General features: G+C 33.0%; 1 protein-coding gene across 1 annotated transcript in view; it reads left to right on the top strand.

The window, feature by feature from the left end:
• CSMD1 (CUB and Sushi multiple domains 1) overlaps positions 1–24,299 on the top strand; it is a 1,068,142-nt gene that overhangs the window by 1,028,698 nt on the left and 15,145 nt on the right. The window contains exons 55-65 of the mRNA XM_041477428.1: positions 3,614–3,802; positions 5,374–5,547; positions 9,124–9,306; positions 11,512–11,688; positions 12,646–12,825; positions 14,117–14,290; positions 15,231–15,404; positions 17,806–17,879; positions 20,900–21,011; positions 22,078–22,257; positions 23,916–23,960. Of these exons, the coding sequence (XP_041333362.1) occupies positions 3,614–3,802; positions 5,374–5,547; positions 9,124–9,306; positions 11,512–11,688; positions 12,646–12,825; positions 14,117–14,290; positions 15,231–15,404; positions 17,806–17,879; positions 20,900–21,011; positions 22,078–22,257; positions 23,916–23,960 (1,662 nt within the window). The remainder of the gene's footprint in view (positions 1–3,613; positions 3,803–5,373; positions 5,548–9,123; positions 9,307–11,511; positions 11,689–12,645; positions 12,826–14,116; positions 14,291–15,230; positions 15,405–17,805; positions 17,880–20,899; positions 21,012–22,077; positions 22,258–23,915; positions 23,961–24,299) is intronic.

Below are 24,299 nucleotides of genomic sequence, written 5' to 3'. Positions count from 1 at the left end.
CAATAACAGCAACAAAACCCAAAACCAAACCAAATAAACAAACAACCTTAAAAACCCTTAAAACCAAAAAACCTTAAAACAAACAAATGCAAAAAACACCCCTAAAACCACCAAACAAAACCACCCAAAAATCCCGCCAGAAAGTAAACTAAAAATATAGATTGCATGAAAAAATATTCTTCTTACATCATAAGAAAATCTGATAAGCAGTATGAATCTTGTCCTATAGCTTGGGAAGAATTCAGTAGTATGTGTTCTCATGAAAATTTCCACTAATTTTGTGTACTCATTAATGAAATTTTACTGTAAAAGTGGATGTCTTGTTTAAGCTGTGAATGCCCAGTTTTTAGTGCTATATTCCTTAGATAAAACAACTTTGGGTGATATTAAATGCAGGCTACTAAACATGCATCTGTACTGTGGATCTCTGTGAGTACAACAAGGAGTTCAGTTTGTACCAGGATAAAATTTCTAATACAGAAAAAATTTAAATACAATTGATATATTGATAAAATGATATTAATTCACCTTTGGAGTATTGGCAGAGGAATGTAATTATTATTTTTCCACAGGATTTTACATATATTGTTACAGCCATAAAGCACAATTCCATCCTTTTTTTATGAGTGCCATTTAAGGGAAGAGCTGCTCTTGAAGGTGTAATTGCTAGAACAGGTATCAGTGGAATGGATAGGTGTTATTTTGCTAGTTACTTTTTGATATATGGTTTCATTGCAAAATAGTGTACTGATTATAACATGGATATAGGTCTCAAGAAGACATGAATTCTGTTCTCTAACAATACAAATATTCCATACAACCCTGGACTTCGTTTTTTGATATGGTGGATCACAATAGTGGTATTGTGTAATTGTGAGATTGGGAATCAAATTACTATTAAAAATAGTTTTAGCTTAATGGAAAGATTTTAAAGTATTCACTTCTGTGTTTGAAATTGAATCAATCTGTATTTTTAAATTAAACAGTAGCTGGCATGGGAGCTGACTTGCTTCTGCTTATTTAGATGGTTTTTCATTTGAACCAAGTGTCATTCACAGGAATTGTTTGGAGCATGGCTCAGGGGTTAGTATGGACAGGAGGATCATTCTTCATGAGCAGTTCAGAGAAATTCACTCTGTTCTGGAGGGTAGCAGTGCACAATGGCATAGACTGAGCCACCATCTACTGGCCTTATGGCAGAAAACAAGTGCTGACTTTCTTTAATTCACATTGATACAGATGTGTATTCAAATGTTTAGGAATGTGTATCCACTTATGTGGAAAAATTAAGTTTAAGTATATGTTTGTACATGACAACTTATAACTATGCAGAGGATGCAGGCTAGTTCCAAAAGCAGAACTTTACAGAAGCATCTACCCAGCACTTCACCGTGTCTAATTGCCTAGGAAACAGGGTTAATTAGGATGCAACATGTTTTGCTTTTGGGAATTGTGCTGGTTTCTGTAAGAAGGGATTGTACTCTGAGTACATATGAGCTCCTTCAGATCTAGCTTAATGTTTTGGTAAAGTAACCTGTCAGTGGACTCTACATTCTACAGACTTTCACATGTGTTCCTGTTCTACAATGATAGTTATATTGCCAGTGCAAGTATTAGACTTGCCTGATAAAGATGAGTAACCATGGGAAAAAAAAAGCAGTAACAAAGAATGTGTCATGTAAAAGAAAAAAGCATTTTCTCTTGATAATACTCTTAAATAGAGATCCCCAGAAGAAAGGATTTTTGGAGCTCTTCAAAGCAAATACAGAGACACAGACTTCACATCCAAATTTTTCACAGTTTTCAAAGAGCACTGAGATATTAGGACTTGATATTTTTCCCTGTCTTATGGAACAGAAAAAAAATAGTCAAGAGCTAAAGAGGTATTTTTTTCTGTCAATAAAATCTTATGTAATCACATATTTATTTAATCTGCAGTTATCCAATTTCCACATAAAATGTTATGGTTATAACATTATGTTTAAATAAAAGTTTTCAATATGAAATATAAGCTAAACTATTGTAATGTAAGCTAAATGTAATCTCTGGTGAATTATTTCATAGGATTCATCATAAATCAAATGGAAATAGTTCCAGTTAGGAGACTAAAGTTTTATTACTGCTCAGATACACAAAAAACCCAAACCAACAAACTGACCTCTTTCATTGAACATAATCGTTTTATGTAACACCTTTCTAATGTTTTGTGTGCATCATTGTAATACTTAATTTTAAAAAATATATTTAACTTTTCTGTGAAATTGTCAGCGTTTTTAATAACAGTGTTGTCAGTGTTTTTAATAACAATTGGTACATGAAAAATAATTTTCTTTATGCCAAAAAGAGTTATTTTCCCCAAATATTACTTCTAAAATAATTTTTATGAAGGAAAACTTGAGATTCATATGAGACATTCTTTAGACCTAGGTATATGTTTGTTTAGAATTGTGACATTAAAAATTATGAACATTTAACACTTTTAAGAACATTCCTTTAAAAGATAAGGATAAATAAATTGTAACTGGATTTTGTTCCAGATTAAATTTTAGGATGTTACTATTTGCACAAGATGCCTTGTTCTAGTGCATTCACAGCACATTTAAATTTTATGTATGGTAAAACTTAAGCTTTTGAATGAAAGGAATAAAAAGCAGTCCATTGGAGACTATGTATATCTTACTTCTAAAATAATAATCTTATCTATATTCTTGTCCATTGATTTATTTTTCATGAAAATTGATTTGAACTAAATGACATACTTGAAAGGTAGATTCCTGTGCTTCTTTGATGACCTTTAATTTATTATAATAAGTATATTGTAAGTGGTTTTTTAAGTTTATTTATATTGTTATCTTTAGAATGAAGATGGGAAGGGTGGAGCAGGAGTTTGTAACTTTTCATATAGTTTTCAGATTAATAGACAGCAAAACTGGGTGTGTGAAAAAGTCCCTTCTAACCCAAGCTGTTAAATGATTCCATTACTCCGCAGTCACTGCAAAGTATAAAATGAAGGAGCGAGGAGGGTAGCTAGAATTTATATAAAAACAAAACAATCATGAAAATACCCATAATTTTTTAGGTTTTTATTGGCTATCTGAAAAAATTACTTCATGCTTTTTGGTGCTTACCCTCACTCCTGCTCCCCTATCAAGTATTTGATTTTCACTGTTGTGCTTTTCCTGTTCTACGCATTAATAGCAGAACATTTCCGTAATATTTGAAGCAAATTTTCTCATTCAAGGAAATTAAAAAAAAAAAACCAAACAAAATGTCAAAGTGTTATTTGAACTGTTCCTTCACATAAATATTAGGTAGAAGACCAAACTAAGCCTACCAAGGGAATGATGAAAATTCCTCCAATTTCTCTTTCATTTTTGAACCACTTGTATACTTGATACTATGCATCTTGTCCAAGATTATTAAGAGAACTGGAGTAGATTGAATTATTACTTCCAAAGCAAAAAGATCTAGTATCTTACTTAGGAGTCAATATTTCTGATATTTAAAAGGAACCATAGATGAACCATAGTCACGAGCTTCTATTGAAGCAATGAAAATTATTGCTAAACTTATTGCTGGTATGCCTCAACAATGAATACTGTTTGTCTTACAGTGGTGAACTGCTCTGATCCTGGCTTTGTGGAGAATGCAATTCGTCACGGACAGCAGAATTATCCTGAAAGTTTCAAATATGGAACGAGCGTGGCATACCATTGCAAGAAGGGCTTTTATCTCTTGGGCTCATCTGCACTGACCTGTAAAGCTAATGGGCTATGGGATAGATCATTGCCAAAGTGTTTGTGTAAGTGTCCATTTGGCTGGATTAACATTAAAGAGTTGTGCATGATTTTAAATCGTGATAGAAAAAAGAAGTGTAGCCATCTATAAAGGAACAATGTGGACTTTAAGATCAATAAATTGCAAACTGTACATCTCAATAAGGAAAGATTAAGACAAAATATCATGCAATTTACCATTATTAAAAACGTATTTCCAGGGAACTGTGGAACTATTTTTTCAAAAACAGAAAGTCAACATTAATTTCCCCTATCGGTGAATCATTAAGGTATCTGGAAACAGCTAGGAAAATCTAAAATTATTATTTATTTGTTATAATTTAGACTGATAGTCTAAGACCATTAATGCCTATATCAGATATTTATTTTTCAGACTCATTTTAGTGTATATGTGAAAACAAATCTGTGAAATATTGCGTAGAAAAAATTTGGTCAAGAGGGTATTTTCATAACATCACTTCATATTTCCTCCATCACTTTCTGCTCAGAGAGGGAGGAAATCTGGTGTTTCTTGTAAGTAAGTGTCAGTAAGCTTCATATCAAACAAAATAACAATTTGACAGAGTTTAATTTCCATTGAGATATTTTCCTTCGCTGATCACTGTTAATTTGCTGTCATTATTTCTGATATGCAATGCAATTAAAAGAAGTAATAAATGAAATTGAAGTGTATTTTGATTTGAAACACATCAGATGTTTTTAAAGTTTTTGCTTTACAGAATTGCATTTTTTACTAAAATTATTTATTTAATGGATTTAAACTTTTATACCAGAACAATAAATGTCACTGGGTTGGTGAATTTATTTCCTTATTATACTTTTCGTACTGCTACGTATCTAATATTCACATTGCAAGTTTATTTTGATTTTTTTTCGCAACAATCTATGCTCTCAATGTCTGTCAATAAGAGCTATAACCTGAAAAAGTGGGTTTATTCACATTTCAGTAGTAAAATAATTAGGGAAAATACAAAATTTTAAATACAAAATAGCTGCAATTTTTTTTGGCTAGAATATTTACTGGTGACAGCATGTTCCTTACTTCTTATATCTTAGAAAAATGTGTGATTTAAAATTATAAAAATTATCAGTAATCCATTTCCCTCTTGCTCACTCTAGTTCATCATATTGCTATAATAATATTACAGAATAAATAATTTATTTCACTATGCTGCTTAAACTGTACCTAGTTGTAGATATGGTAAAGCTACTTACATTATCGTATCTGCAATATATAAGCACGTTACACCAATAGCCTTATTTGGTGTCTTCCTTTCTATTACTAACCAAAATAAGGTGTACTCTTTGTAGGAAAGGATCATGAACAGAAATGAATGAGGAAATAAATCTATATATTTTTAGAGAAAGGCTAAACTAAACAGTTATGCATAGTTTTATGCTTAATCTTACAAATGACCAATCAATCATCTACAGCAACAAGAAAACTGAAGGTATGTATGAGCTGAAATCCAGACAGATGTATATTTTGTGGAACCAGCCTTGTATTTAAAGATTCTAAGATATTTTTTCCGTGCTATGAGAACATATCATAAAGTTGTGTTCTTTCCTTTGTTAGCTATTTCTTGTGGACATCCTGGGGTACCTGCAAATGCAATTCTTTCAGGAGACAAATTTACATATGGCTCCATAATTCACTATTCTTGCACGGCGGGTCGAAGGCTTATAGGAAATTCTACGAGGGAGTGCCAAGAAGATAGCCACTGGAGTGGGACTCTCCCTCACTGTTCAGGTACTTGTACCAACCATTATCTGAATGTCACTTCTCATGTGTGTAAGGCTATTCTCACACATTTTTTTTAGCCAAATATTTGTTTTGTTTGTTTTCTGGTTATATTTTCATTTCACCAATAACCACTTTGCTGTGTCACACCCATTTACTGAAATACTCTCATAATCATCCTATTCTCTTTGTCATTACTTCACAACTTCCCTCCTCAGCCAGATGCTCTAATTGTATACTGCACTGTGTAGAAGACACATCAAAACAGTGTTTCAAACCTGGTCAAGTTTTGCTTAAAAAGGATACATGTGTTACATTATATTTTTATGAATACTGTTATGCATAAACAAAGGTTGTTACATCAGAAAATTTTGTTTAAGAAACTCCACACCAAAGGTATTAAGGTAAACTTTGTACATTTTGCTCTTCTTTTCTCTTGCAGAAATATACTTTATTATTTTCATAATGTGTGAACACCATAAATGTCTGATGTGTTCTTGGTGCTGTCAGGAAGTACAGGAACACTTCATTCTCCCTAGACTATGCATATCTAAAAGAAGCTATAAAACATCACGCAGTTTTGTTGAAGGGAAGAGTTCAGGCCAGGATTGGCTACTAAGGACACCCACAATATATTTATTGCTTTTGTAAGGGAAACATGTATACACACTTTGGTATGTAAAAATCAGATGCCTGAATGATTTTAGAAGAAAATTTTCTAGAGAGAAAATTGTTCATAATTACCCATTATACAATCTTATAAATTCCTTGAACTATTGGACATGCCTGCTGTTGGGCTGATGTGATTCAATGTGGTTCAATTCAAATTTGACCTAATTTAAATAGGTGTAAGGTACTTTGAATTATTTTCAGTATTTTGAAAAAGCTCTGAATAAGTTCATTGAAAATGGTGAAAATGGTCCATTTATGAACTGCAAGGATGATTCTGCAAGGATGCTGAGCAGAATTTGAAATACTGAGAAAAGGAAATGAATTTAAATCATTACAGTTTCTTTTCTGTTTTCTGCTGCTCAAGGAAATACTTTAGATTCTTCTCACACTGCTAGATCTCTGTGCCATCATGGTCTCTATGCCTAGACCTAGAAAGGCACCACTGAACAACAAGAAATCTTTTCTTGCTTATCTTAAGCTCACATTTTTGTCACTTTCACCTTTTTATCCAGCATAATATTCCAGATTTGAAATTACACCAAGACTTGAATAGTCAGATAACAATCTAGTGCTGTTATCCAACATTTCTCACCACAAGGAAAAATATCCTGTTGGTGGAGAGAAATTTTAATTGCTAATAATTGAGACTCTTCAGATATTTTCAGTTGTGAATATGACAGTATTTTATAGACTCATAGATTTTGAAAACCTTAAAGAGCCCTGTACTCATGTTTTGTGGTGGGGAAGATATGTCTACTGTAACTAAAATATTGTTACTGATGCAGAATTCAATTTTCTAGCTTTCAACACAATGGGTCACCCTCTCAAGAGCAAGGTAATTCCCTGGGAAAATGAAAATCTATCTCTGTTGGCTCAATGTAAAAAATCAATGAACCCCCACCCAAAAAGAAAAAGCCAAAGAAAACCCTAAAAAGGTGTCTCATTTCTCTATGGTATTTAGAATTGTAAAACAAACTACACTTTCCAAGTTAGATATTCAGGAGATTAATCCATCAAAATCCAATATGAATAATTTGTTGTCATAATGTCAGTGAAAGAATGATTGTGCACAGGCTGACTGAGAACTCTAATTGGTTTTGTACTTCAGGGATATGAAAACTGGTCCAAATATAATGTTTAAAACCTGTAGTCTCTTTAAGAATGGTTTTCATTTCTCTATTGTATATTAATATATGTTTCAATGCCTGATGGTTCTATGATGGTAGCAATATGTTCTCAGGGTTTGTTTTCACCTGAGACCTGTTGCAATGATGGACTTTTGTAGCTTATGAATTAAGCAATTGTTGACATTTTTGCTTAAAAATGGATAATGGATAGTACAGTAATGGATTACTACATTGCTAAGTCTTCTACATTGCTAAGTAAAAAGGGGTCTAGACCTTCATATTACTGGAACTGCCTTTGTCTATCCCTTTGATTAGAACTTTTCATGGTCCCAGTTCAAATTTTCTCGAAGTCGAAATGAGACATGTCCAAGAAAAAAAAAATGTCTAGGCATTCATCTGGAATAATTCCCTCAGCAAAATCCCTAAGCAACTGAGACATCATCAAATTTTCAGAATCATAGATCATTCTGCCCTGAAAAATCCCTTGCCATTCACAAGCCAAAGTATATGTGGCATATTTGTTTCATGCCATAAACATGCCACAGTGGGAGCCTGAATCACAGTCCTCATGTTATTTCACACATTTTAAGCAGACAGAAATGTCTGTGGAATAGAAATGTCTTAGAGTAAGTGGAAGCAGATAGCATCCACAGGCCACATCTGGATTTCTGCTTTAGCAGCTCCAGGGCATAAGTCATGGATGACAGTGCTTGATCTCTGAGACCATTATACTCTTTAAATTAATTTAGACAGATTAATTTAACAGATCCACTTTTACCCATCACACCCATCAAACAATGCACAAATACTTTACATGTTTGTGAGTGCTGGAAATCATTCTCAACAGTCAGTTTGGAGGCAGCCACTGTATTTTGGAGAGTGAGTTTTATTGTACACAGAGACAGAATATAACAGCTGACTTAAGACACTCACACTTTCTACAAGCATGTATTTATACCAGGAAATCTAGGTCCAAATGCTCTAGGGCAGTGTGACAAGTGCAATCTATTCTAGAAGAACCTAGTACGAAACAAAGTGAACACAATCAAAGCCCACAAGTTAGTCTTGAATTCAGGAACTATTTTGGCCTCCTTTTATGTGAAGTCATGATTGTATCCACTCTTACTTTCTATTATTAAAACCTTATGACATGTAATTGTGCTTTCTGACATAAGAAAATTTTAATTTCTAAATGAACTATTTGAGTTTTCTCCAAAAATTTGGTATTGTTTTTTCTTTGTTTAGGATTTTATCTTATATATGAGAGGGGTGCCTATGAAGAAAAACCCATTTAAGAATATGCATACTTAAAACTATTAAAGTATTTACATGTATTTTGAAAAATAAAATAAAAAAAAAAATCAAAACCCAAAATCAGAACCTATAGTTTCAATAGATTTTGGGTTTAAACATATAATTAAAATGTGGAGAACAAAGGATAATATTGCTGTTAACTTCAATGTAGACACAAAAGGATTTAGGAAATATGCAATTTTATACCAAAATTTATAATAAATGGTTGATACTGAGACCATCCTTCCTTAACCATCTTGTGTAGTATCTTCTTTAGCAGCCGCTTTATGTGATAAAGCACTTGACTGATTCATCAGACTTATGAGGACATCTTTGAGAGCTCTGTCTTGCAACACATTCTTTCTCTTCCAGATTTGTAACCAATACTTGCATAGAAACATTGCAGTGGCTCTATTCACAAGAGAATAGTTTCACTGCTGCTACATTTGCTCATAATGTTCCTGCCAATAATTTTGCCTGTTGCATTTTGCAGGAAATAATCCTGGTTTTTGTGATGATCCAGGAGTACCAGCTCACGGGTCTAGACTAGGGGATGAGTTCAAAACAAAAAGTCTGCTACGTTTCTCATGTGAAATGGGTTATCAGCTGCGAGGGTCTGCAGAGAGAACATGCTTGCTTAATGGCTCCTGGTCAGGTATACAGCCTGTGTGTGAAGGTAGGTATTGATACATTGGCATTTTGACACTATTGACCCACTTCCTGATGACTTTTTATTCTTTGATTGAAAAATTTTCTTAGGCGGAAATGTGCTTTCATAACATTCTGCAGAAAGGTAATATAAAAATGCTTACAAACAGTTAATGTTTAGCTTAAAAATGTAAATCCAAACTGCCAAAATTTTGGAATATATATTTATAAGAGGTTTGTGAGAAAATAATTTTAGTTAAAAAATAATTAGCCTGAAAATAAATAATAGACACCTGACTTATATGTTAAACAAATGCTTTTGATTGAAGATATGAAAATGGAGTGATAAATAAATCTGTCATCTGTTTAGTAATAATAAAATACTTTCATCTTCTCTCTCTATGTAATATCTATGCATCAGGGATTGAATAAATGATAAAATAAAGTTGCATAAATGAATATAAATTAAGTATAAATTAATAAATCAGTGCTTATTTCTCAACAGAAGTTAGACTATTTTCTAATGAGATATTTTTATGTTGCGTCTTTCAGAAGAAATGCAACAAAAATATTTCTGAAATCACATTTTAAAATAAAATAAAAACATGATAAAAAATTTTTACATTTTTTGTGCAGTTAAAATTGGGAAGCAGTAATAGAAGACTTTAAATTCAGTTTTATATGACTTCTCATTTTTTGAGAATATTTGAAAAATTGCTTTATCGAAGTCATCAGAGTTGGTGGATCCTGTAGTGTTTGTTGTCTCCTAAATGACGTGATGAAAAGGAAGATAGAACAAAATATTTGTTACAATTTTTTTTACCACACTTTTTATTCTGAGAACAATTATTCTTTTGCAATATTCTTCAGCACAGACTAAACTTCTGTCAGTGCAGATAGCATCATAACTGTATAGAAATGGCAGTGGGCATAGGATCAGTGCTTGAATCAGTATTTTCAGCAGAAAACTGAAGTTTTGCAGTATTCTTTCTACTGGCCTTACGTGAAGATGTTAACTATAGTAGGACAGCAGAAGTCAGTGGCAATTATCAGTGTTTTAAATGCTGCTTTTTTCCAGCTTTAATCATAGTGTTTGCTTCAACCTTGTCTTTTCAGGAAAAAAAGAAAAAAAGATAAACAAGAAAAAGCCTCTTTTTACCCATTTTTCTATAGTCCTTCAATTGCTTCCTATTTATTCTAAGTAACAATGAGATTAGGAGGAGAACATCTATTCATTCCTGCAAGTTCAAGTTACAACCTGTTGAATTTTTCTCTTCACTATTTGAAACTTTTAAACTTAAAAAGTGATTAAAAATTTGTTTTAAAAAGGCATTAAGGCATTATTCCAAACATAAATGGCAGACAAATTTTTAATTGGCAAATTGTATTTGTTTTAATCACAAAACCTAACACTGTTATATTTTAATTATTAGATTATAACTACTATGTTGGGGACCATCCAGCATATGCAGCAGGTCTTTCTTCTGCTGGGGACCCCAGAGGTGGATGCAGTACTCTAGGTGGGGGTCTCAAAAGATTGGAGTTGCTAGAAAAGTTGTTAGGAAAGTTTGAAACAAATGCCCAAATTCTTTTAATGATTGGTTGTCCCATTGGGGAAAAAAAAAACAACCATACCTTCCAAAAAACCCCAACATGTAATCAAAGTAATCAAGTTAAGCCATTGTCAAATCTTGGACATATGAAGCTGAAACATAATTATTGCCTTAAATAATTGGTATAGATACCCAAAAGATGTGGAGGCCAATACAGAACGTCTGTTCTTTTCTTGAGTCAAAAAATAAATTAACAAGAAGGTCACAATTTACTATTTATGCACTTTTACAATTGAAAAAGGAGATACCAGAAGACATTAAGAGAATAGAAAAAAGTGCCAAAAGGCAAAACAGAGGAACAGGTCTGTCAGAAAGTCTTGAATGAGCTTTATTTGCCCCAGTGACTGTATTGCATGGAGTAGAACAAAAAGGGCAAACTATCTGAATCAGGAATTGAAAAAAAAAAAAGGAAAAAAACCCAAATGCAAGTAATAATATTAACAAAGAGAAATAAAATGTTAATTCAATAATATGCCTATCACATATTTTCTCAGTAAAACTTGCTATAGGTGTTTTCAAAGATGAGCTATTAACCTAGTTCTTTTGGTTTTTTTTCATCCCAGTTAGTCACCTATCATCAAACTACTTTTTTTTTTTTTTTCAAAATCTCTTCTTTGCAGCTGTATCTTGTGGGAACCCTGGCACACCAGCCAATGGTATGATAATATACACTGATGGAATATTGTTCTCCAGCTCAGTCATTTATGCCTGCTGGGAAGGTTACAAAACTTCAGGGCTGACTACGAGACATTGTACTGCTAATGGGACATGGACTGGCACTGCTCCAGACTGCACAGGTCAGAAACAAATTTTCTTCCCCTAAAGCCTTAACATAGTAAGTCATCCAGCCTTCCTACTGAAAATTATTGTTTTGATAGATAAAATAACACATTTTTCCACATTCCTGTCTTTAATACATGAATATTTTTATATATCTAAAGGTACATGCCCCTATAATACATGCTATATGCTTCCAGAACTATCTTAAGATGGCTACATAGGTAACTTTATTGTATTTGTTTACCTCAGAAATGTCAATTTGATGATATTAATTTTTTTAGAATAATGTTGTATTTAGCTGTTCCTTTAGAGTTTCCTTTAGCATTTTTTCCTTTTTTTTTTTCATTATGGCTTTTGCTTAGAGGAGGAAGTTCTGGTAGCTCAAAATCAAATTTTGTGTAATTGGATAGATTAGTGTTCCAGTTTTTATTGTAAGCCAAATGAGTCAGAATTGATCAATCACCATTCTGCTAAGGACCAAGAATCAGGGAGCAGCAAGGCTGGCCTATTCCATCAGGTAAGGTGAGCAGGGACCAGAGGAGTGCTACAAGGCAACCAGGGCTAGTGGCATCACTGACAAAGCCAGACTCACAATATATTTTTATATGCAAACACACACACACACACAAAAAGAAATATGTAAAAGGGGAAAAAAAGAGGCATTCCATAACTCTGCTGGAATTGCATTCCACCATCAACTTCAGGCTTGATGTGACAAAGATCTCAGTATGAAGGTAGAAAACATCCTGTCAAAACTACCACCAAGAGTCTGCAGGAGCTGTAGAGCATGCCAGATGAGGCTACTGTGTTAAAGGAAAATGATATTTGGTCCACGCTATTGAAATGCCTCAGAAAGATAATTTTCTTAACAGAAACAAATTTTTTCTTGTATTGTAAATGAAAAGAAAGGACATTAGGTATGCATAGTTATATATATTTTTTAAAAAAAATTCCTTTTTTCTTTTCCTCACTAGTGATTAACTGTGGGGATCCAGGTGCATTAGCAAATGGCATTCAGTTTGGAAATGATTTTACCTTTAATAAGACAGTCAGCTATCAGTGCAATCCAGGCTATCTGATGGAACCTGCAAGTTCATCTACCATGCGTTGTGTAAAAGACAGCACTTGGAACCAGAGTAAACCAATTTGCAAAGGTGAGCTTTTGAATTTAACTGTTTACAAGTACTGTTTTGACATATATGTGATGTTCACTAACTGATGTCTGTATTTATTAAAAAAACCCCCGAAAATATTCTCTGGAGTAATTACTGTTCCAAATGCAACTAAAACATTTAGCTAAGCATTTCTGTCAAATTTCTATTTATTTTGCACATATGCTGTGATAGAATAGCAGTCAAAATAATGACATTATTGACTAAAGTAGAAAATCAGTGCAATAAAGATTGTCTGAGTGCTCAGCTTAAAAAAAAATATCAAATTGTAGTACCCATTTTCCTTTTTGGCCTATTTCTCTTGGATTAAATAGAAAAAAATTCTGTAACAGGATTCTGCAAACCAAGCTTTCTGTAAAAGATTCCCTTGTTGAAATAGTGTAGTCATCATAAACAGCCAAAAACATGCTTCACAAATAGCTAATTACCAGTGCTAGCAGGAAGGTCATAGTGGAGGTGAGGCTGAAAGACAAATAAGGCAACCTGGTGAAAATTGTTAAAACAACTTCAGCAGCCCAGGGAGTAAATTTAACAGCCTAGGGCATCTACTGCTTATAGAACGCCTAGGCTGCCAACTCACCTAGCACCATTTCACTGTGATATCTAAGTCTAGCCTACTAATTAAATTTTGGCATATGTATTCAACTGACTGCATTTTTATGTCATGAGAATTACTGCCTGAATGATTTTATTGTTGTGGTCTTTGTTAAAAGAAATTATATGTAAATGTAAATGTGGACATTCCAGATTTCATCATTTTGGGCACTCTTATCAGAAAATGGAAAACATCAGATTTTAATTTCTAAGCCCCTAATTACCAATAAAATTAATCACCATTGTGTGTGGAAAACCTCAGAAAATGAGCAGGTGAATAAACAGTCATATTAAAATGTGCTGCAAAATTAGTTTAAAAGAAAATGCAAATATTTAGAAATTTAGAGTAATAAAAACTTATTTATTCAAAGAAATAATTTTTATTAATACCTTTACCTAGCTAGTAACCTGTTGCCAAAAATGGCAATGAATATGTTGGGAAAAAATATGAAACTAGGTAGCTTGGACTCTTTGGGCTTCTAGCAACCCAGCACTCAGGGACTTCCTAAATCCAGAGCCTTTATTTGTGTCTTTAAATTAGTTTTCTATTACAGGCTGTTTTGTCAACACAATAGTTTGAAATACCTTCTTTTAGATTCAAATGTATGAGTGCGTATTATATCACATATTCCTAAACCCCATAAATTCTTGAAATGGTAACTTTTCTTTTCTGACACAGCTATTACTTGTGGCCCCCCTCCAACAGTACTGTATGGGAAAGTGGAAGGATCTGACTATCGTTGGGGTGCTAGTGTGAGTTACAGCTGTGCAGAAGGCTATCAGCTGTCCAACACAGCTATTCTCTCCTGCGAAGGGCGAGGAGTTTGGCGGGGAGACATCCCACAATGTTTGCGTAAGTTTTCAGGGTACAGTTGTGTTGGGCTTCACCAAAGCTACAATCGGTTGTCTTGGGCTACAGTCACGGAATGACAGTTTAAAAAGAACTCAGCTACATCAGGTGATATATGAATTACTGCAGGATTCTCCTTTCTTGTACCAAAAAGCTTACCTTTTTATGAAATTTGAGGGGCTGTGCCCATTAAAGGTCACAATCTTATTCCTTTCCCCAAAAGTCACCCCATCTCTTGTTACCTAATTGCACTCATCACCATTTGCCTTACTGGTAATCCTATTGGATGTTCTGAATTTGACTTGTGGTGAGCATGACTGAAATATTCCCTTATACTTTCCCGTTTTTCCTTCCCTGTTTCCATTTCCATTAACAGGTGAAAACAAGGATGCTAACCCTTAAGCTCATAGCTCATAGCCTTTCTAAGCAATTTTTTCTTTCTGAAGGCTAGTACATACCTTCATATCTTGCTTGTATTTATTTTTCATAATTTTCTAAATCTGTCAACTCAACTCTTTCAGTGCTTCAGGTCTTGTTAGGATCCTGATAAACATTTTTCCTTTTATCAAATTAAAGCAAAAATTTGCAACCTACTCATTTGAGTATGTCAGATGTGAAAAAATGGTTTTATTTTTAAGCATTGCAATATAACATTGTCTACTTGGGGATTATTTTGTCATCCAAATCTAATCAATATTTAATGTCTCATTTAAAAGCTCTATTTTTCCAGATTCATTTCTATGCTTACAACAGCTATAACAGTGACAATTTAAAATGAATTGTCAAGAATTTAAGAGATCTACATTCCTATATTCTAAATGAATATAGCGTTTGCACTCATATCCAGTATGCCTGCCTTGCACATAAAATAATGTAGAATACTTCAGGTTAAAGCATGTGCAGATTTTAATACCTTTTTTCTCTTTTCATTTTTATGTATCAGCTGTGTTTTGTGGTGATCCTGGTACGCCAGCAGAAGGACGCCTTAATGGGAAAAGTTTCACCTACAGATCTGAAGTTAGCTTCCAATGCAGACCTCCTTTTATTCTGATAGGCTCTTCAAGAAGATTCTGTCAAGCAGATGGTACTTGGAGTGGAATTCAGCCAACATGCATTGGTAATAAACTACCACTAATGCATGTTCTACTGAGAATATTCTTGATAAACTGTTACACTACCATAAATCTAGCAATTAGCTACCCAAGTATAGAAAAGGTCTATGTAATGTAAAAATAACTAGTTTAATAAGGTCATATTTTGAGTATAAATACTATAGGATAAGCACAATCACATATTAAGTAATTTGTATATTTACCTGGTTGTCAGCTGGAAATGGAGAACATCAATAAGTACAAATGCATAAATTTGTTCCATCTGTTTTTAGAATCTCTTGGATATGCAGAAGACTGGGGCAGATTAAAGACCAGATTTTGTCACTGGAGAGTTAAAGGCATTTTTCAGAATCGATCCTAAATCAAATTGATTTTGACTTTGTGAATATGGCATGTACATCTCTGATCTTTTGAAATTCTGATTAATTCCCAAATACTCTTGGTTTTTCATTGACTGTTGTGCAACTGGTAGGCTTTTAGCATGTTATATCAATCAGATTGACACCTTTAACTCCCACTGACATCAGAATTTGATCCCACTTGGGGTGACTTGCTAGAGAAAATTAGTTTAGTTTTATAATAAATGAACTCTCTTTGATATTTCTAAACAAACATATTCAGATGTAGATTATAGGCTGTTTATATATTTTGTTGTGGCTGAGATATTGGCTGGGTGAAAGAACTGGGAACTCTGAAAAAAATGTTGTAATCATGATTATTGAAAGCAGCCTGTATTTTTAAATGAAGACATAATAGTCAACAGAATTATTTTGTATTAATTAAAAACTTCTCACCATAGTTTTTGCAAACTGGGCAATCATCTTAGACCTATATTTTGCTACAGAGGCAAGAAGGCTTAAAAATCTAATTTTCAGGTCTGATACAAAGAATCAACTTAAAAAAAATGCAATAATCACATTTCTGTTTATATTTTATATAGTATAATATAGAAGCATATGGAAAGTAGTGCATCAAAGATATAAGTTTTTATTTTACATCATAGTTTTTATGTTACTGTAAAAGGAAAATATTAGATCATCTAACATATTTACAGATAAAATTTCTAAGCAATTTGAAAGTTAAGAATGGTGAACAATATCTAGAACTAGATCTGAAAAAAAACATATAGTGGAAGCTTTTCTGTTTCTGGGTAGCAATAGTTTCTTTAGAATACTTCGTGAACTCTTACTTTGGGTTCTTCAGATGAGACCTATCTTAAAAATTCAATTCAGTTTCATGTCTATTATTAGAAGTAGAATTCCAGGTGTTGATAATTTTTAAAGAGTTTCTGAGCTGTTCAAGCATCTTAACATCAGGAGCATGTTTGCTTTTCATTCTTACACTTTAGGTCAACATCCACCTAAATTTTGAAGCTTTTGGTAAATATCAGTCCAGTTGAATTTTTATGCTCTACTGATGGTCAATATTGAAAATGGGAGCTGGCCAAGAGTGAAATGAGATATCACGTTATTGTAAATGATAAGCTCAATTTTTGCTCTACAGAAAACTAAAAATTGTTACAGGTGAAGTATAGTTGCAAGATGTGTTCTGCATAATTCAGTGTCAGCACACAGCAGACTCTGTTGCCAAGGGAGAATCACAGACTACAGAAAAATCCACTGGATGAAGTTCTGTGCAGTCTAACTGGTGGATATGACTGGGCAACTCCAAAGCCACCACCAGAATATGGGCATTACTAAATGAAAAAATAGTTCCAGGCTGCTTTAAATTACTCTCATGAAACTGAACAATTAGTTTTAATTTTTTGGCATGTGTTTTTTTTCATGGAGGGAATTTTATTCTCCAGCAGAAACTGAGGTGGTGCTCCATTAGAAACTTGCTTTCTTTGTGGCATAGAAAAAAAGCCTGTACAAAAATAAAAAGTATTTCCTTGCTATAAGAAAGCAGGCTGATTATGGGTTTGGGGTTTTTAGTTTGTGGGATTTTTTGGGTTTGAGGAGTTTTGGTTCTTTTATTTTGGGAGTGTTTTTTTTTAAGAAATAATTATCATTAAGCTGTTCATTTGAAATAAAGAAAATATAAAGATTTCTGAAGATTTCTCTATATATTCCAATTGCATTATAAATAGTGACATATGCTGTGGATTCAAGGAGATTTAAAAGGATAAGTTTGCTAAAAATGAATGCAACCCTAACTGTAAAGTCTGCACTACCAGAAATAGCTGCAAAAACCTTTTAAAAAAATGACAATGTGCTGAAACAAATTACTATGATATATCTAGTAATTTAGTTGGAAATACTAGTGTACTATATAGAAAAACATACGTTCAATTAAAAATTGAATTCTTGTCATCACTTGACATTGATGAAATGATTTAATCTTTGCAAACAGTTTTAGGGTATTTTTTTCATACCATAATAATATGTGTTTCACATTTTGCATTAGATCCAGCTCACAATACATGTACAGACCCTGGTACTCCACATTTTGGAATACAAAATAGTTCCAGAGGTTATGAGGTAATTTTTAAATTATTATTTATTAGCTTTTTTAAATGGATTGTATTTAATAATTACATAAGAAATTTAATGAGCAACATTATCTGTAGTCTTAAATGTCTGATGCAAACCTTGAGAAATTTCCACCCTCTTTTTAATAAAAACTCATTCTTCATGCCAAGCTTTTTTAAAAATATTCAGCTTAAAGAGAGAACTTCTAACCCTGCAATATATCATGCATTCAGTCCTTTAGGAGACTTCAGTAGGGAGGGCTATTTATAAATTGATTGCTTAATATGATATGACATAATATAATTACCTTGCTTTATGATAATAATTCCTTCATACATTGATGAATCGTCAGTAAATACCTAACAACCGAAGACCTGTGTGATTCAAAGGCCATGTAGTCCTTGACAAAAAAGTCAGCAAGTGGCTTTACTAAATTAGAAATTCATGTTATATTTTATTCAGTCAGAGAAGATAAAATTATTCTGTGTTGTGTCCAGGTTCTCTGTGATGAATAGCCTTTCTATAATTTCCAAATTCCTCACAGGTTGTTAGTTTAACGAGTGAGAGGCAGAAAAGTGACTGAGGAAATAACCATAGATGCAACAATGACCAATCCACAGTCATTATATAGACTGATAAATTTTCTGTGGATAGATCTTTCAGGTATAAATATGTGTGACTGAAATTTAAAATAAGCTCTGTTTTGGTTTGCTGCTTATTTCTGACCCTAGGGCTGTGTGCCCATTGTGACCAAATTAGTAGAACTGTTTTCCAAAATGTCCTTTCTGTAAGTTCCTCTGGTTCCTCTCTCTCCTACATTTTTTCTGTCTTTTGTTGCTGTGGCTTCCAGCTCTTTTCTTCACCTTCTGCTCCTGCCTGGCTCACAGATACTGAGGCACTTCTCCCTGAGCCACATCTTGTGGCCTTACCCAAGGCAGTTTTGCCTCCAGTAATAGGTTCAGTTTCCTTTCTGATGTCTCATCTTGATCCTGTACCTGTCCCCATTTTCTCTTTAAAAACAGCTCCAATCTTTGCACCTAATTTTAACAGGGAGTCATTTTCTTTTTTCTCCCCTTTTTGTCTGCCCCACAATTCTCTTTAATAATAGTACTGGACAATTCACTGTTCTACTGTCTGTTATTCATGTTTATGTAGACTTCTTATATGATCTTCTCTTCCCATTCAACTCTAGAGGCCATAGTAGGTCTTCCTCTGTTGTGCATTCAGTCTTTCTCTGGTATGTGTTCACTCTCAGAGTGCTATCTTGTACCACCACGTGGAGACTTCTCTCTAGTGGCTACAGAACTAGATTGTTTTGGGTTTTTTCATATATTATTCGTGGGCTTCCTGTTTGTATTACATAGCCAAGCTTTTATAAAGCACTTTTCAGCAGTCTTTCCTCATTATAGAGCAGTGTGATGACAGGCAGCAGATCTTTGTAGGGTTTTTCCATCTACCAGCATCCTGTCTTGCCCCATTTACTCTTTGCCTTTTCTGCTTCCCTACACTGTGACTTACAAATGCCCCCAATGTTCTTTATCCAAGTATTATACAAAGAGAGTGCTGCTTTCGTTTTAACTTTTACCAGTAAAATGAAAAAGTAGTATAACCCTTTAACTACCTTGAACCTCTGTTACTTTTTGCTTGATCTTTTGGAGCACTGAAAAAAGATTTGCATCTCATTATTACTGACATAATAGATAGATAGCAGAATTGGCACAAGTAAGATGACTTAGGCTCATGACTAGCCCGACTGTTCTACTCCCTATGAAAGACATACTGTGTGTCCTTGATGGGATAGAGAGAATAATATGTTTAAAAATAGTTACAGAGACATAAGTTTACAAAGCCATATCACTATGACCTTTAAAAACACCAGTGATTTTCCCAAGCTACTTCTTGGAGAAACGGTGTGCATTTGCTCAACACCTGTCATGATAAGTAGGTTTTACATAAGTGAGTGTATAGAGAGCAGGTAGCTACTTTTAAAAATGCTAATTTTTAATTTCCATTGAAGTCCTTCTATGACATTTTCAGTGCAGAGCTGTCTGCCTTTCTATGACTTACTAATACACATTGATCACTACTCATTTGCAACTTGTCTGTTTTATATGTTACTTTATTAAAATAATATAATTTCCAATAATGTCAATTTTGTCTAATTTATTTATTTATTTCTTTCCTTATTTTTGACAAGATTTTTTACCAAAAACAAAAGTAATGCTTTACTGATTAGCCCCATATCATTAAAAAACTTGGCCTGGAGTTACATTCTGGTTACTTTTGTCAGTACCATCAATAAGTTCATTTTTCTAGAATTCTCCACAAAATCTCTTGCCCATGTCTTAAGGAAATTCTTTCTCACCTGCAATTTTGTTTGTAGTTTTCATGCATTTCTATTCCTAGTTGAAATCTAAAGAGCATTTTCTCAGTTATTTTTATCTTTTCTTTTGAGAAAGGTCATATCATATCTGACCATAGGAAGGCTTTCCATGACTTCACTCTGCTAGGTGAACATCTCAAATAAAACTTAATAGTAATGAATGCAGTGTAAGAAGTTTTCACCTGGAGTTTTCTCTAATGAATATATTTGTAGATGAAGCAATTCTTCACAGTTTTTTTCTTTTCATTCAAAAAACCCCATACTTAGTCAAATCACACAACGAAAAGTCTTTGAAAGTGACTTTCTGGTCTATCGAAATATATGCAATGATATACAGGAAAGAGAGGCATCTCAGACATTTAGTTTGCTTCTCTCACACTGAAAAGTCAATCAGCAGAAATGAATTGATATCATTATTTTCCATGTGAACAGTCAGTATTTTCCACATATTGCTTTTAAATAAGATCATGAAAGAATCAATTACTCAACTATTTCATCACATTAAAAAAAAAAGTGGAACTCTAGAAACTGTAAAAAGTAGACATTTTTATTTTTGAAAAAAAACTGTATTAACTTACCACTGTCTTGATATCTGACTACACATGATGAATCCTTCTTCTGTCTAACATTCTGGTTTGATCCTTAGGTTGGGAGCACTGTCTATTTCAGGTGCAGAAAAGGTTATCACATCCAGGGATCTACCACTCGTTCTTGTCTTGCTAACCTAACCTGGAGTGGCATACAATCCGAATGCATTCGTAAGTCTGGTTTCTATTCTAACTTAGAACAGTGTGCAATTTTAAGAGTTACGAAGTGATACATGTGGAAATTCATGACAAATTATTTGCTATGAGGATGGGTAGCTTTATTTAAAACATATTTTTAAGTGTTTTATTTTTTGTTGTTCCCTATTCAAAGACCAAAGATCTATTTGGGATATTAATCTGAAAGAATATTTTTAAGATTTTTTTTTAAATGAAGTTCACAATAATTCTATCAATTTTACTCAAAAAATCTGTTATAGTTAACCCACTGCATTAGCTTCTTTAATTAAGCTATAAATATTTTTGTGTGTGTAGTGGATTAATAAAGAATGGAAAGTGACTGAAATATGCATGGAACTCTTTTGTTGCCTAGTATTTCGTGAATCATAAACTAGAACTCAGCAAAACCCACCTTTTCTGGGCTATGCATGGTTATGCAAGTTACTTATAGCTCTGTGTGAGTTAAGGACATCAAATAACTATTGTATTAAAATATACTGACCTAAGCTAAAAGTAATTCGTTACAATGACCTTAGATTCTTATCCTGTTTTAAATTATCTTTGGATTGTTATAAAAGAACACCATGTGGTACAAAGAAAGAAGCATACTGAGTAACCAAATCTGTTATAGTCAATGTCCTATGACAAAACATTCTTGTGGAACCTTTATTTCAATTGAATTGCATTTATTTATCACAGTAACCACTCTAATTTTCAGAACACAGAGTGGAAGTGATGCTTGAAGCTGTGGCAGTACAATAATTCACAGGACCAATCATTGCATCATGTACAATGATGGCATGTGCTTCCCCTCCTTTTAACTGTTATCTGATTCCAAGCATGATTTGATTTTGGTTTATTCTTTAAAAATACACAATAGTATCATTTCCATCCCACAATAATATAACTATACACTGTGACTGTTACTTTTACAAGTAATAGCTACTTGACATTGCTAAAAACTATCCAGAGTTGCCATGCATTTATTCCAAATTGAATTGTCTAATTCTATGGGACGTGCTTACCACTGTGTTTTCTAACTGTAAAAACCCCTTTGCAGCTCATGCTTGCAGGCAGCCAGAAACACCAGCCCATGTAGATGTGAAAGCAATAGATCTTCCTACTTTAGGGTATACTTTGGTGTATACCTGTCAGCCAGGATTTTTTCTTGCTGGTGGATCAGAGCATCGGACATGTAAACCAGATATGAAATGGACAGGAAAATCACCTATTTGTAAAAGTAAGTCATTACTCAAGTGATTTCTTGGATCCTACTGGGTTTGAATTAATTTTCTCTGAAGTTTTTGTTTTATTTATTAGTATTAATTTTTTCCACTTACTATTTAATGACACACATGGAACAACAGCTTTTATTTTATAAAAAAAAAACCAGTGAAGAAATCGAAGTGAACATAAAATCTAGAACTCATGGAAGAGGAAATAGTGTGCAAATGCACAAACACACATACATGTTTAGCCTTAACAACAGCAAACACAACCTATACAATATTGAGTACTACTTTAGCTGCATTTATATTTATGTCACAGTTTTAAATAGTATTTCAGTGTATTCAGTGCTTAATTTATTATTTTCTATAAGAATAAGAAAAGTTATTTAATATCCTAGCTTTTAGATTAATGCAGGTATACTTTTAGTCTAAGGAAATCTTATAAAATAAAAATGAACAAAAAAATAAGAAAAAAAGTCTCTGCACTATAATCCACTTCTATATCAGTGTAACTTTCATATAGTTTTCTAAATTAAATCCAAGTTTACAGTTATGAGGTCTGAATTTGCTCTTCGCATGCAAATCAACATGGCTGTTAGTACTCAATTCATATAAATAAAATAAAATTATATTTAGAATATGAATAGAAGAAAAATAGATGCCATGGGAAAGTTTTTGCAGTATTATTTTTAATTTTAGTACATCAAAATGTCCAGAATAGCTTTGATGGTTGGGCAATATTTATTCTTCTTTAGTGTGAGGGCAGACTTCCTTGATTCAGCATTGTCATTTGATCAACATGTTAGAATTTATCTTTATTCTGTGTGTCTAAAGTATGATTTTTCATAGATACTGTATCATTATTAATTTAAGGAAAAAATATCTTTTGGGGTTTTTTGTTATTTTATTTATTGAAGATAAAATGCAGTAAAGATTTCTATAAGATTGGGTTACAGTCTTTAGGTGCAATTCTCATTGAGTGTGCTGCACTTTTTTTGCTTTCTTAGCATGTGATCAGTCTAATTAGTGAATTTCTGCTCCTAAAGAGAAAAAGAAACCCAATATGCAAGACCAAGTCTTTCAATGGGACACTATCATTTCTAATATGCCAAATGATGAGTCCAGAACTTGATCAGGATCAATGGACATAACTTTGCTGAGTGTATCAGAAATATAACAAATTACAGTTTTTTAATTCAAAAATTGTGACCCTTTCCCATGATATCTGATCCTGTTATATGAATCAAGCTATCTGGCTCTTGCTGGTTTGTGTCATAAATGTATCAGTCTTTCCTAACACAATTTTTTCTGTATTTAAAATATTATTATTCATAATTAGATAAAGTATTTGTCCCCTCTATAAGGCTCTCTTTTATAGCACTGGGACTGATATAAACATTTTAACTCTAAATGTCTGAGATCCTTAGCTAGTCAGACAACTTTCCACAGTAAAAATGTTAACTACCTAAATTATTTTCTGATATTTTTGTGCAAGTGGATAGGTTTAAATATGTGAAGTATTCAAGACAAGTTATTTCTGTTTTAAAAGTGACTCTATTGGATAAAAGATGATTGCATCCAACAGGTATTGTTTTAACATTTTATTAAAAAAATACAAAAACCACACAAATATGTTCATGAAAATGATAATTTGTCTTTTTACTTGTAGGTAAAGGAGTGAGAGAAGTTAATGAAACAATAACTAAAACTCCAGGTTTGTATACAAGAAGAGCTTTAGACCTAAATAAATTAAATTGATTTACACCCAAGATTGTTATAATTAAACTATTTCCAATATTTTAGTGAAGTATTTGTTACTAATTTCCAAAGAATACAAATGTTAAGGTCTTTCATAATAACAGGTGACATGTGAAATCTAGTCAATGAAATTCTTTTACAAAGAACTTTCTTAAAATTGCTATAGTGCCAATTTTGTGAATTGCACAAAATCTCAAACAGACAAAAGAAGTTTATATACACAAACCTCAGATTTCATGTAGTTTTATATCAGAGAGATTGCTATAATGGAGAGCCTTATAATCAGTGTGTACTA

This window comes from Pyrgilauda ruficollis, unplaced genomic scaffold, assembly GCF_017590135.1.
Source record: "Pyrgilauda ruficollis isolate IOZ18807 unplaced genomic scaffold, ASM1759013v1 scaffold40, whole genome shotgun sequence".
Taxonomy (NCBI): Eukaryota; Metazoa; Chordata; class Aves; order Passeriformes; family Passeridae; genus Pyrgilauda; species Pyrgilauda ruficollis.
The sequence above is the reverse complement of the archived record's forward strand: the minus strand, read 5'-3'. Positions and strand labels throughout refer to the sequence as shown.